We start from the raw sequence: 13,699 nt of genomic DNA, 5'->3' as shown, positions 1-13,699 counted from the left end.
AACAGCCTTCATAACATTGGCAATGGGAATGTTTTTTCTCAGAAAACAACAAACAAGTTATAGTCGAGGTTGAGCAATCAACGTAAAATGATGGAAAACATGAAACATACAAGCGTGCAATGACACACAAGATTTATTGTGGTAAAAAGCATGTCGGATTTATTTACAAGCAAACTGAATGAATTTTTACATGGTGTATGTTGCTTTAACAAAATGTCATGTGATATTATGTTCATTTTTCTTGCTACACAATAACGACTATGAGCCTATGACAACATACACATATCTCTAACTGGCCCTAACAACCTATATACAATGAAAACTTGCAACACAAAATTACAGTTACTTCAATAGGTCCCGGGAGAGCAAAGACTCTGAGATATACATATGCTGGCTGATGTAAAAATGAACAAAAGATCCTTCGCAAGCTCTGCATGTCTTGTGGATGTGGAGCGGAATCTCATCGAATCTAGAAAGAGACACATAAAAACTTTAATGGAAAACAGTACACAAACATACCATGAATAAAAAAAAAATTCAAAACTATGTAGATTCAAACTAAATTTATGTTGCTCACTTTGGGACTCTAGTGTTTTTTGGCCTTTTTGTTTGTTTTTCCTGTCACATCAATCAAACAAACTGCTAAACATTACACCCATCAATCTTCACCCGATGCTCAGACATGTTATTGTACATATCATTCAAAGGAGCAGCGGCTCTCTACAGTTGCTGGATCCCCTTCAGTTTATCACGCAAAAAGGTAAGTGGATGATGCAAATAACATGCGACTGCATTACATCCTGTAACACAGACTAGGGACTTAGATCCTGTTTGGCCTTTTAACAATTCCAGACCTCTTTCTGTCAAAACAGAACTGTCTGTGCCAACCTCCACATGTTAATGGCAAACCAACTTTCTGACAGACAGCAGCTAGTTATTTTGGGAAAATTTACATCCAGCTACAGCACAATAAGCACTGGCGCCCCACATGGCTGTGTTCTCTCCCCGCTGCTGTTTTTAAAATCGACTGCATCTCTGCAGATCCCTTTGTCATGAAAAATGATCACAAATGACACACAACAGGTTTCTTTTTATAGTTTACTCTTTAATTGTTTTATTATGTGTCTTGCTGTTTTGTTTGGATGTCTGCACTGTAAGCTTTAAGTACATGAAAGTTCCTTGTGCGTGCAAGAAATTACCTCTGCCATAAAGCTCTTTCTGATTTTTATAAATGTTATGCTTTACTACATCTACATCTTGTTTTCATCTTTGGAGCAGTGCCTTGAAAAACACTAGTGCCTGGTTTGAGTTAGGAAAGTTTGAGAGATCTTTTCAATTCTAAACATCTAGGTTAAAGAGGCAAACATGAAGCTGGATGGACTTTCTTTGAAGACTTTTATCTTCACATTTATCATAGTGGGGCATGCAAAGGCAATTACAGAGTGACATTAAACTGAAAAGTTTTAAGATCTTCAAACGTACAGTCCACCAAAAATTTTAATGGTCATAATATACTATGGTACACAAAATGGACACAATATATAACATCACATGTCCTTACATGAGGTAGTATTAAACTTCTTTGAGTTTTGGGTAAGTATATAGAACCAGCAGCCAATTTTCTCTCATGTTGATGGTTATTTTAAGGGATATTTAATTAACTTATGGGAATAAAACAGAATGTATATGCGTTTCAACCAGCCTGCAGTCACTTACTGTGTATTTATCCCATTTCTTTTCTGGGTCATAAGGCTCCCAGCGGCTGGCGGGGAAGATGTGTTTGTTTTTCTCGTACCAGCTCCGCAGCACAACTTTCCCTGCATGGGACTGAACGAACACACACAGTTTTAAACTAAACTTCGACAAAATCATGTTAAATATAACAAATAAACGGTGCAGTTATGTGCTGGACAGATGGGCGACTCTTGGTCAGAGTAATCCATTCGAGAATTCTCGGCTACTAAAATTATGGCTATGTCTGAGGAAATTTTAAGCTCTTACCTCATCCTTCTCAACGGTCGCATCGTTCACCAGCCGAATATCATCGTGCACGTCAAAATTGAAGAGCGGCCCTGAAGAGAGATTAAGAATCACTAAATGTAATCACCATTAGTCATAATATATTTACGAAGCACAGCAGAATCTTGAACAGCTTGTATAACTTGAACTTACCACTTTTGCCACGTGCCTTTGTCACAATGAAATCATAAAAGCTGTGATGCTGGAGAAACAAGAGGTAATTAGTGGCTTTTTAATTGGCTGTTTTGAAAGCGCATGTGACCACAAAATCAGTCGTAAGTCGCATGGGTATTTTTGTAAAAAAAAGCAAGCTAAATATACATTGCATGGGTCAAAATTATAGTTTTTTCTTTAATGCCATAAATCATTAGTGTATTATGTAAAGATCATGCTCCGTTAAGAGATTTTGTACATTTCCTACCGCAAATATCTCTTTGGTGGATGCAGCAAAATCAGGATCAAAATTGGCCTATAAATTCGCTTTGCAACCTGTTCCTTCGGGATTTTACATTCAAGTTTGGTTTATGTAAAAGCTTACAATTTCCCTCATTCAGTAAACAATGTAATTACAGCGGTAAGCCAGTAGAGAGCAATAAAGTAATATGCATGGTAAAGACTTTGCTTGGACTTTAAGTGCTGTTTTCTCAATATTTAGATTTTTTGCACTGTCAAGTTCCAGATTTTCAAATCATTGTGTCTCGGCCAAATATTGTCCTATTCTAATAAACTTATATAAGATTATTTTCTTAGCCTTTGGATGATGCATAAATCTCAATTTCAGAAAACTGACCCTTACCATGGGATTTGTGGTTCAGCGTCACATATGAACTAGTATAAACTCTGCATAACTTATAGCATATAGACGGTTTAATCAGACGCATATGCGTTGTAGCGGTTAAACGTCTGGACGTAACTTATCTTCCGCTCTCTGTTTGTTTGATGGCTAGTGGCTAAACTGAACTCTGGAACAAATATATCATCGAAAATAACAAATGTTTTGGTTTCCTAAAGATGAGGGAAGACGGCAATCATGGATCACCGCTATGTAAAGGGAGGTTTGGCAGCCAATCTGTAGTTAACATTCATAATCACCAAATGACTTCAGGCTAAAATCTCAATTTTATTCTGACATTAGGAGCATAAAAGTTTTTTTCGATTTTTGACCTGACCTTAATAAAATATAAATATGTGTTCGTGTGTGTTATATTTTAACATGTGTTCTTCACATTATGTACGATGCTTTTATGTAGAAAACAGTAAATCACCATAAAAATTATCTGTTCACTCTGTAAATCTACTTACATGTGGGATAATCAAATCTTCCTTAATGTACATTAAATGTTCGACTCCTGCTGACCTGAACGATACAAACAGAGCTTTGATAAATATACATACATCAAAATCAATAAATTACTATTATCACAATAAAAGACAATAAAAATTTGTGAATTAAGAAAGCTTTAACTCTAAAGGGAGTCGCACACCGGCCGCGCAGCTCAGCGTCGACCACGTCGAGTTGCGTCTATGACAACTCGGAGGTATTGTAAACCAGAAGTGCACATTTAATAGCGCAAGCTTCGTCAGATAGCGTCTATTTCAAAATGCCAAAATATACGTTAGCAGCAAATGTTAATCGTTAATGATTTGGGACAAATATGATGTTATTTAATGTTAAACTATGTGAGTGGCGCTCTGTGGCGTGACACGGATTTGAGCAACCTCCTAAGTCGTAGCTGTGCGTATACTTATAGAAAGCAATGTGCTAGAGTTTTTTAGAACGGCGCGGTGCTGAGCTGCACGTCCTGTGTGCTACCCCCTTATTGGTGCCACTAAAGGGTTTACCTCAATTCACTGAAGTCTTTTCTCAAAACTTCCAGAGCTCGTTGGAGAAACTGCTGAATCGTGTTGCCTTTTTTCATCTACACACAAATACAACCATAAACACAGGGCTGAGTAATTTTTTTCAAAACACTGCATCCAGAACATGCATTGGAACGAGTTTTTGATAAACAATTTGTATCAGGGTTCCCACACCTTAGTTAACTTCAAATTCAATGACATTTCAAGGACTTTCCAGGTCCAATACCCTCAAATTCAAGGAAAAAATGTGGGGACACATTTCAAGTGAGAGCAAGGATACATTGTGTTACCTTTTAAGATACATTGTTACAGTTCCCTTTTGAGGGAACTCGCGCTGAGTCACTGCAGTGACACTTTGGGGACGCCTCCAAGTGCGTCTGAATGTGTATATCAAATTCAACCAATGGTGAGGCTTAACAACAAAGACAGGCTGATGCAGGAGCCAGGAAGGATATCGCTATCTGAAATATTGCCAAAGACTGCGTTACAGGGACGCAGGAAGTATGACAAAGGAGACGCAGCATCTCGTTCCCATCTCAGGGAACAACTATGCAAAAAAGCATTTTGGAATGAATCAACATTCGCATACAGAAGATTAAGCATGCAAAGCGAACAGTTTAGCACGTGTGCTTAAAAAGTCTAGAATTTTTATGATATTATCCTACACTACACAGGGAATAAAATTAATTTTTTTTCCAAAAAACTTCTTGCATAAAATAAATTCAAGCACTTTCAATGACCTGTATCTAATATGCATGTATTTTTTCAAAAACTTCCCAGGGCCTTTAAGTTTGTGAATCTGGGGGGAAATTCAAGGATTTCAAGGACCCGTGGGAACCCTGTTGTATGCTCTATAAAGTATAAACAACGTCTTTGGGTGTGTCATGTGTGCTTAAATCACAGAAGTACCTAACACGTACCTTGACTGTTTTTCGATGCCCTGAACCATCCCAGTAGCTAAAAGTGATTTCAATTTCTTCACCTTAATAAAAAAACATAAACAGGTTTGTACACAGCAAGGCTAAAAGTAAACAAAATGTGATTGCATGAGAACTTGCAAGTCCCAGATGTGATTAAACTCATGGACAGGTTTAATCACATGTAAGGCATTCTCCATAACAAGTTACTCATAAAACATCTTACTTTTGATCTTTTCCTGTTTTCTCTCCCATTCCTGTCTGAGTTCCTCTCTTAGACGATTCTCTTCTTCCTGAAACACACAATTATGAAAAATGTATGGGACAAAATGCTACGTTCCTTTTTTAACCCATTTGTGCCTGATGCTGCGCCGAAACATTACATCTACCACCGGTGCGCGCAGCATCAGGCGCAAATTTAATAGCCATGGAGCTATCGGTCAAGAACTATGATTACTATTATAGGTTGGTGAGAAGTGGTTTAACTCTTTCTCCGCCAGCTGTTTTGGAAAAAGTTGCCAGCAAGCGGCAGCAATTATTATGATTTTCACAAAAGTTAATGTTTTATAAGTTGGGTAAGAGCGCCACCTAGTGGATAATAGTGGAAAAACTGGCAGGGAAGCGTTTTCTTTTAATTGACGAGATAACTCGATAATGGCAGAGAAAGAGTTAAAATATAGGGAAAGATAAATTCTTAGACACACAATATGTACGATTTTCACCTTAGGATAGCACGTATATTAACTCACTAAAAGGGTAACAATTACAAGGGAGACAAGGGACGAGCCATTATGTAAAGCACAAATTTCTCTGGAAATCCTTGGGAACTTTTGGGATAATGCAAGTACACAACTGCTTTAAATATATCACACTGTGCAATGGGTTTTTGTATATTTTATAACAAAAATCTTACATATATTGTGGCTTTAAAAAGCTTTTTTTGGACCAAAACATTTGGTTAATTTCTGAGAAAGATTTTAAAAAGCATACGCAGCCAGATATGTATTTTTACATTGAATTTGTAGATTGAGAATTGCTTATAAAAAGAAGTGTGGAGGTTTGCTGGAGTTAAAACATCTACAATTAATTACTCTTATTTTAAGAGCTAATTACATTATTGGTGCGCATGTAAACATGGTCAATGATGTGAATCTTTTAAAATTACTGACAGACTTAAACGCTGGCAACTTTTTTTTTAAAGTTCAGAAATGTCTCTTCAATAAAACGCATGACATACACTTATCGCTTAAACATACAAAATCACTGTGAGGAAAATACTGTGGATTTAAAGGATCTAAGCCGTTTCATATATGATTCATGGAGATAACTTGGAATCGGGCCAAAGAAAACAGACAATTAATCTCATCAGTATATGACATGTTTAGTTGACAGTTAACAAGTTCTGGCTGTAGTCTCAATGTGTGCTTAAACTTCTCTGCAAAAATATGCTTATTTAAGCTATGTTAAAAAGAAGTGGGATCAGTCTTCAGAAAAAAAATGTGACCCTGCATGTGAAAACCCATCTAAAGTCATGTTTTTGTGATTTACTGTTTTCTACATAAGATCACTACATAGTGTAAAGAACATACTGTGAAAGTAAGGTCATGTCAAAGATTAAAATTAAAGTGAAATCAATGACTGAAATAAAATTTTGATGTTCCTAATCTCAGAATTGGATTATGACTAATTTTGACTTTAGTCTGGATTTCACATCATGCCACATTTTTTAGCAATGATTGGAGAATCGATTCCTCTGTTTAAATTAAAGTCCCCCTGTAGTAAATAATTTTATCACTTAAAACTCTTTAAGCATCAGAATAGTTAATGTAAAAGTTTTTTTTAAAACATCTTAAATGCAACTGTACACCCTTGCTTTTTAAGATAGGATCTATGAATATGCTGAATTCTACTCAATCGCAAAGCTCAGCCTGAAATTAGTTCCCACTTTCACGCCACCTTGGACCATAAATGATATATTTTATATGTAAATAGATGCTGCATTTGGAGGTTTCAGACATATAAATGCCGCCAAAGTACAAATTCACAATGCATATGTGAACTGCTTGTTTGCAGCACTAATTTTTTTAAGTGCTGATATTTACAGAGCATTCACACTTTAAATGTGAGCATCATAGAAGTAGAGTTCACCACAGGGGGACTTTAAATTTTCATTATCTTCACTTGCTTTTGGATATCAACCAGATTACGGACTTTAGGAAGATTTTTACCTCTCTGTCCCTGTCTGGCAGGAAACTGGTGTCAACATCTGGGTTCTTCCCAAGTTTCTTCTTCTTAACAGGTAAGTCTGATAAACACAACATCAGAAGTATACTAGCACTGTAATTCAAAATAATTTTTACACTGAGAGAATAATTTTGCCTACATTTACTTGAACTATTCACCTGAAAATGTGAATTCTGACAACATTCTCTCATTAATTCTAAATAAGTATGGCTGAACATTTCTTTCACCCAAAAATACAGATTATGTCTCATTATAAGCTGATATTGACAGTGCCCATGCATATCTCCTCTTCAATGTCCTCTTCTTCTTCTTCATCATCATCTTCTTCCTCTTCTTCCTCTCCTTCCTCTGGATTAAAGGATAAACTGGCAATCTTTCTTTTCTGCTCTTCCTTTCTTTTCTTCTCCTTCTGCTTCTCCAGTTTCCTACACAAACAGATAAAACAAGAAGCTTTAAAATGTTTAACATGGAATTTCAAAACTCCAATTTTGCATGGAGGGGAAACAAATAGACCAGAAGGGATGCAGGATGCAATACAATAGTCACATAAAGAGGGAATTTAAAAAAATCATAAGACACCAATCCAAGCAGGAAAAAATTATAACTTTCATGGGACTGAAATGGCTTACAGCTGAAGCTCCTTTGACTGCTCCTTTTTAGCAAGTTGCTTTTCACGCTCTTTAACCAGAGCTTCCTGCTTGGCTTTCATGTCATTCAGAGTCACCAATCCTGCAAAGAGCAACATCATCCATAAATTAGAAGTGGATTTTCAAGAAGCGAACAGAAACATTGACTGAACCTTAAACAAGCGGATCTTTAAAAACAAGAAAATGATTTCTAATGTTCACTTACCGACAGTGCTTGACTTTAGCTCTTGCTCCACAGCATCATAGTGAGCTGAGAACTTCTTATCAATGTTAGACTTCACCATGTTGTCCTGGATAGGGAAATACATTAAAGTAAGAGTTGTACATCAAAATCAGATGTCCTGAGTTTTTTGGGTGCAACTGTCTATCTATTCATCCATCCCTTTATCCCATCCATCCCATCCCATCCCATCCTATGTGTCTGTCTGTCCGACCGGCCATCATTCCCATCCCTCTATGCATCCCATATATCTTTAAATCTCTGTCTGTCCGTCCATCCGTCCATCCATCCATCCATCCCATCCCTTTATCCTATATATCTTTAAATCTCTGTCTGTCTCTATCGATCTCATCCCTCTATCCATCCTATCTTTAAATCTCTTTCTTTCTATCTGTCCGTCTATCAATCCATCGATCCCATCCCTCTATCCCACATACCTTTAAATCGCTATCTGTCTGTCCATTCATCCATCAATCCATCGATCCGATCCCTCTATCCATCTATCCCATCTTTCTATCTATCTCTCTGTCTATCTATCCATCCATCAATCAATCAATCCTATCTTTATATCCCTTCATCCATCCCATCCCTCTATCCATCCATCCATACAGTCCATCCATCCCATCCCTCTATTCATCTATCCCCTATTTAAATCTCTGTCTGTCCGTCCATCTATCCGTCTGTCCATCATCCATCCATCTATCCCATCCTATATTTCTATCTATCTATCTGTCTATCTATCCATCCATTTTAATAATAAGGAGTAACCCACTGTTTTACCTGTGAGTGATATGAAAATATTACAAATAACAATTGAGTTTTTTGTAACTTAAGTATATTTTTAATAAACGTAAGTATTATTAGATCTTAAACTTGAACAGGTCCAAATGTATTTATTGGACAGTGTCAGTGTGTTTATATGTGTTGTCTGCACATGTTATTGAGCTGTGTTGTATTTCTTGTCCTCTGCGATCTTCTGTTTCAACTGCTCGAGCTGCTCGCGCTCTCTTTCACGCTTTTTCATGAGCTGCATCGCTCTTCCCGCTTCACTCGCCGCTCCTTTATACTGCGCCATTGCTGCTCTTTAAACGGATAGAATGGAAAAGAAATAAAAACAACGAACAGGTATTTAACGGAGAATGCTCCTCGATAAACAAACGAGAAACTTCTCTGAGGTGAGCTACGACTTCAGTACTACTTCCGCACGATACAGGAAATCGCTCAATTTTAAGATAAAAGCCAAACTGAATGTTAAATATATATTCGGATTTTTTATTTAAGTAAAAACTGCGACTACTGCTACTACTAATAATAATGAAAATGACACAAATAGTTGCTTATAATGGTCCGATAATCCTACAGTCAATTATTGTTACAGTTTTCATAATGTCTTATGAAATAAAGTGTAACAATGAGTGACCTGGACCACGAACCCACATAAAGGACATTTGTTTTAAATTGACATTTATACAAAATCTGAAAGCTGAATAAATAAGCTTTACGTTGACGTAGGGTTTGATAGGACAATATTTGGCTCAGAACTATTGACAACTCTTTGAAAATCTGAAATCCAAGATTGCAAAAAAATTCTAAATATTGATAAAATTAAAGTTGTCCAAATGAAGTCCACTCAGAAAAATAATACATTTGATACATTTGCAAAAGGTAGGAAATTTACACAAGCTTTGCAGTGAACAGCGCGACTTTTCATTTGAAAAAAATGTGTTGCGAATGAACTATCGAGAAGAATCGACTCGCTCTGAAATCGATTCTTAGACCTGCACCTAGTGAAAGGTGATTTGGATGGAGATGAAGGCGGTGGTGTCCTATCTCGGGGTTTCGCTACTATTTGTGTGGCTTTCTTCAAGCCAAGCCCTTTACTTCCACATCGGGGAGACAGAGAAGAAATGTTTTATAGAAGAAATTCCCGATGAAACCATGGTGATCGGTATGTGCGTTGTGAAATCGTCTCTCTGTGATCGGTTAGCTATGCCGGCTAGCTGATAAATATGTCCAGACATTGAATCATCTATTATTTGTCACATAAAAAGACAGTAAAATGCAAAACAGCTTATTTAAATGTAGATTTGAGGTATTTATATGCAGATTCGTACACAGCTGTCTAAATAAAATAGGGCTGTTGTTACAGTTATTACGATGACGGATATGGCAGGTGCAGCATCCTGGTTGGGTACCTGAGATACAGGTGCGACCAGTTCCGTCCTGCCAACCCACATCTGACACAGAGTCCGGGTTCATGTTTAGTTTTTATAAATAACAGACATGGTGCCATTTTTGTGTGTGTATAAATATAAGTAATATATATGTACGTATGTACAGTGTAAAACCTTCATAATAAAAAAAATGATTCAGAAGAGATAAAAGTCACCCTTACCAATACACTATTATTCTAGTTATATTGTAAGAATGTTAATATATTTGTAAGTTGTTTAATTTTTTAAATGGCTGCACCTAAAACACCCTTATCATATACTCTGAACATGTGTCATTTAGGAAAATACAAAACACAAATGTGGGACAAACAGACTGGCTCTTTTCTGCCATCCACTCCTGGCTTAGGCATGCATGTGGAAATCAAAGATCCAGATTCAAAGGTAGACTTGGTTTCAGTGTCATTGTACCTAAATGGAAACCCTATATTTTTTAACCTTTGAATTTTTATTTTGATTTTTAAATGATGTCTCAACATTCCATGGCAAAATTATTTACAATTGGTTATTTTAAAAAGCACCATGTTTGTATCACCTCTTTCTGTCTCTATCAGATCATACTGTCTCGACAGTATGGTTCAGATGGTCGCTTTACCTTTACATCCCACACACCGGGCGAGCATCAAATCTGCCTCCACTCCAACTCCTCCAAGATGGCACTGTTTGCTGGTGGAAAACTGGTATGATTTTTATTGGAGTAGAGTGCCTTGCATTTATAAACGTAAAATAATATGATTAATAATATTCATATGTTTTTTTTTTGTGATTTATATAACATTCTGTGAAAATATAATCTTGATATCTTTAATATTGCCTGATTTCAAAGATTAATATCAAAATGTGATGCTCCTAATCTCATAATTATTAGATTATAATTGGATTTGACAGACAGATATTATAAAAAATAATATTCAATATGCTGGTATTTTTGTCCTGTAGAGGGTGCACTTGGACATTCAGGTTGGGGAGCACACCAATAACTACCCAGAGATCGCAGCCAAAGACAAGCTGACTGAGTTGCAGCTGAGAGCCCGACAGCTTCTGGATCAGGTGGAACAAATCCAAAAGGAGCAGAACTACCAGAGGGTGAGTCAACAGAAACATTTAACCTTTAACTGACTGTAAATCGCTTGCAGCAGGTGTAGTAAGCTTGCTTTTATTTGCAGTACCGTGAGGAACGTTTCCGAATGACCAGCGAAAGCACAAACCAGCGAGTTCTCTGGTGGTCAATCGCTCAGACCATCATCCTCATCATCACCGGCATCTGGCAAATGAGACATCTCAAGAGCTTCTTTGAGGCCAAAAAGCTGGTCTAAAATAGACTTTTAGAGATGCCAACTCCAGTCACTTGTTTCTTTAGCCTGAAATTTCCCAATGCGTCATTCCTTTTTGTTTTTTATGCATTATGGTTCCGTTTGAGTTTCTGAGGACTATGGGACTTACAGACAAAGATGTTGAATTAAGTTGAAACATGCAGAATATTAACACTCTTTGTTATGTGACTTTATTCTGCTGTATACAATGTAAGTATTAAGTCCTAAAAATAATCATTTGGTGAGAATGTTATGGCTTTAATTGATTATTATTATTATTATGGGTGCACGATATTTACTGTTGACTTAAAGATTTTATTACTGATAAATGTGAAAAATCTAGAAGCATCTAATTATTTCTACACTACTTTCCTTTTTAAATATTTATATAGTGAGGTATGTTGTAAGTTTTTGAATCTTTGTGACTTTGGCTTACGTTTTGTGTAGTTCAGCTTACGTCATAAATATTTCAACATTTTAGGGACTTTCTTACAAAATGATTTGTTTCTTCTCATTGTTCTATTTAAGTTTCATGATGTGATTTATTTATTCATTGGCCTGACCACGGATTTTTAATATAATTTCAGAAAATTAAAGCAGGAATTTCTGTCAGTAATAAAAAATAAACTAGATTTTCAGGGTTCTCGATACTTATATGATTTTTAGGATTGTCAGACATTTTGTACTCGTTTCTTATAACAAAATAGATGGTCACACACACAATAACAGTGCATTCACAAAGTATTCAGACCCCTTCCCCTTTTTTCAATTTTGTAACATTGCAGTCTGATACTACAATCATTTAAATATTTTTTTTATTAATCTACACTCAGTACCCCTTAATGACAAAATGAAAACAGAATTTGAGAAATGCCTGTAAATGTATTAAAAAACGAAAATATCACACTTAGATGAGTGTTTAGACTCTTTAGTACTTAGTTGAAGCTCCTTTGGCATCAATTAAAGCATTTAGTCTCTTTGGGTATAACACAACAAGCTTTGCACACGTGGATTGGATAATTTTCTGACTTGCACTGTTCTTTCTGAATGCACTGTATATCATTATTCAGCTTTGTATAAGTGTTGAAAACTTTGCAAAATTTGCCTTGAATGTTACTCGGTTTTAGTGTGGATTTTTTTTATTTCAGCATAGTAAATAAAAGTGTGTCTGTCACAACAGATCATATAGCAATAAAGACCGAATTTCATATATAATGCAATTTAGGCAGATTGTTAAATCATTTAACAAATGGCTCAGAGTGAAGTTAGTAAAGTTGGTTTAATGAAAAAGTCTGCAATCTTTAGATATGTTGTTATCAGACACGACACAATTAATATACAATTAAAACATTTTCGCCTCTGCTGTTGAATTGTTAAAATGTTTTCTTCACATTGTAAAAAGTGAATGTTGGATCTACTTAAAAAATAACTTCAGTTGGTAACACCTAAAAAAAAAAGGAAATTTTCAACTTAAATTTTTTCACTTTATGTGAAAAATTTCTTTTTCTAGGTGTTAATTTTTTATTTTTAAGTTAATCCAACTTTCATTTTTTACAGTGCACCACACATAAACTTAACCCTTATGTGTTGTTGGGGCCATTTTTGTTATTTTTTAGTCTTAATTTGGCCACAACTTTCTTTGTGTTTCAGCTAATGGAATGATTTTTGGTGACAAATCTTATAATACACATATTTTAAGAAAATGCTTTGAAATTTTTCAAAAACTCAATATACCGTGGGGAAATTTACTACCCTTTCCTTTCCAATGGCCACTAAATTAAACGGCTGTAAAAATGTATCAGATTATTTTTTTCCCATAAATCTGTTAATCAACCTCAGCACTGATCAAAACCACCAAATGTTTACAATTTTTATTTTTATTTTGGCTCTTTAATTGTCAGGTTTATATGTGGTATCACTGATTTGGGGAAAACAACACAAAATGACAGATTTTCAATATAAAAAGTGATTGTGGACTGGTCTGGATTAAGCAGAAATTAAGCTGTTTTTTGCACAGGCTACTAAAGGGTTAATGGTGCCACATGGTGATCAACAGTAAAAATGACAAATTTTACCTCTTTGCAAAAGGAAAAATCACCAACAATCAAGAATGATAACATGGTGTCATAACTTTGCAATAAAAAAAATGTGGTTATAATGGAAGTCAATGGGGCAAAAATGGCCACAAACCATAAATAAGGGGAAACAAATTGAATCTGATGCTGCACAAAAACTAAAAATGCATCAA

General features: G+C 35.7%; 2 protein-coding genes across 2 annotated transcripts; one reads left to right on the top strand and one right to left on the bottom strand.

Annotated features, from left to right (window-relative positions):
- Positions 1-115: 115 nt before the first annotated feature.
- Positions 116-9,123, bottom strand: fam50a (family with sequence similarity 50 member A). The gene is made up of 13 exons (XM_073875465.1): positions 8,874-9,123; positions 7,893-7,979; positions 7,670-7,769; positions 7,320-7,465; positions 7,025-7,101; positions 5,023-5,089; positions 4,800-4,861; positions 3,862-3,938; positions 3,322-3,376; positions 2,173-2,221; positions 2,002-2,072; positions 1,717-1,827; positions 116-469 (listed from the first exon to the last, which is right to left on the bottom strand). Exons 1-13 carry the CDS (start codon positions 8,980-8,982, stop codon positions 461-463), a joined length of 1,020 nt encoding a protein of 339 aa, XP_073731566.1. The 5' UTR covers positions 8,983-9,123; the 3' UTR covers positions 116-460.
- A 544-nt stretch (positions 9,124-9,667) lies between these two features.
- Positions 9,668-12,083, top strand: tmed4 (transmembrane p24 trafficking protein 4). The gene is made up of 5 exons (XM_055189123.2): positions 9,668-9,855; positions 10,422-10,522; positions 10,693-10,818; positions 11,078-11,224; positions 11,305-12,083. The coding sequence occupies exons 1-5, from the start codon at positions 9,711-9,713 to the stop codon at positions 11,452-11,454; spliced, it is 669 nt and encodes a 222-aa protein (XP_055045098.1). The 5' UTR covers positions 9,668-9,710; the 3' UTR covers positions 11,455-12,083.
- The last annotated feature ends 1,616 nt before the right edge of the window (positions 12,084-13,699 follow it).

The sequence above is a fragment of the Misgurnus anguillicaudatus genome, chromosome 13, assembly GCF_027580225.2.
Source record: "Misgurnus anguillicaudatus chromosome 13, ASM2758022v2, whole genome shotgun sequence".
Lineage (NCBI taxonomy): Eukaryota > Metazoa > Chordata > Actinopteri > Cypriniformes > Cobitidae > Misgurnus > Misgurnus anguillicaudatus.
The sequence above is the reverse complement of the archived record's forward strand: the minus strand, read 5'-3'. Positions and strand labels throughout refer to the sequence as shown.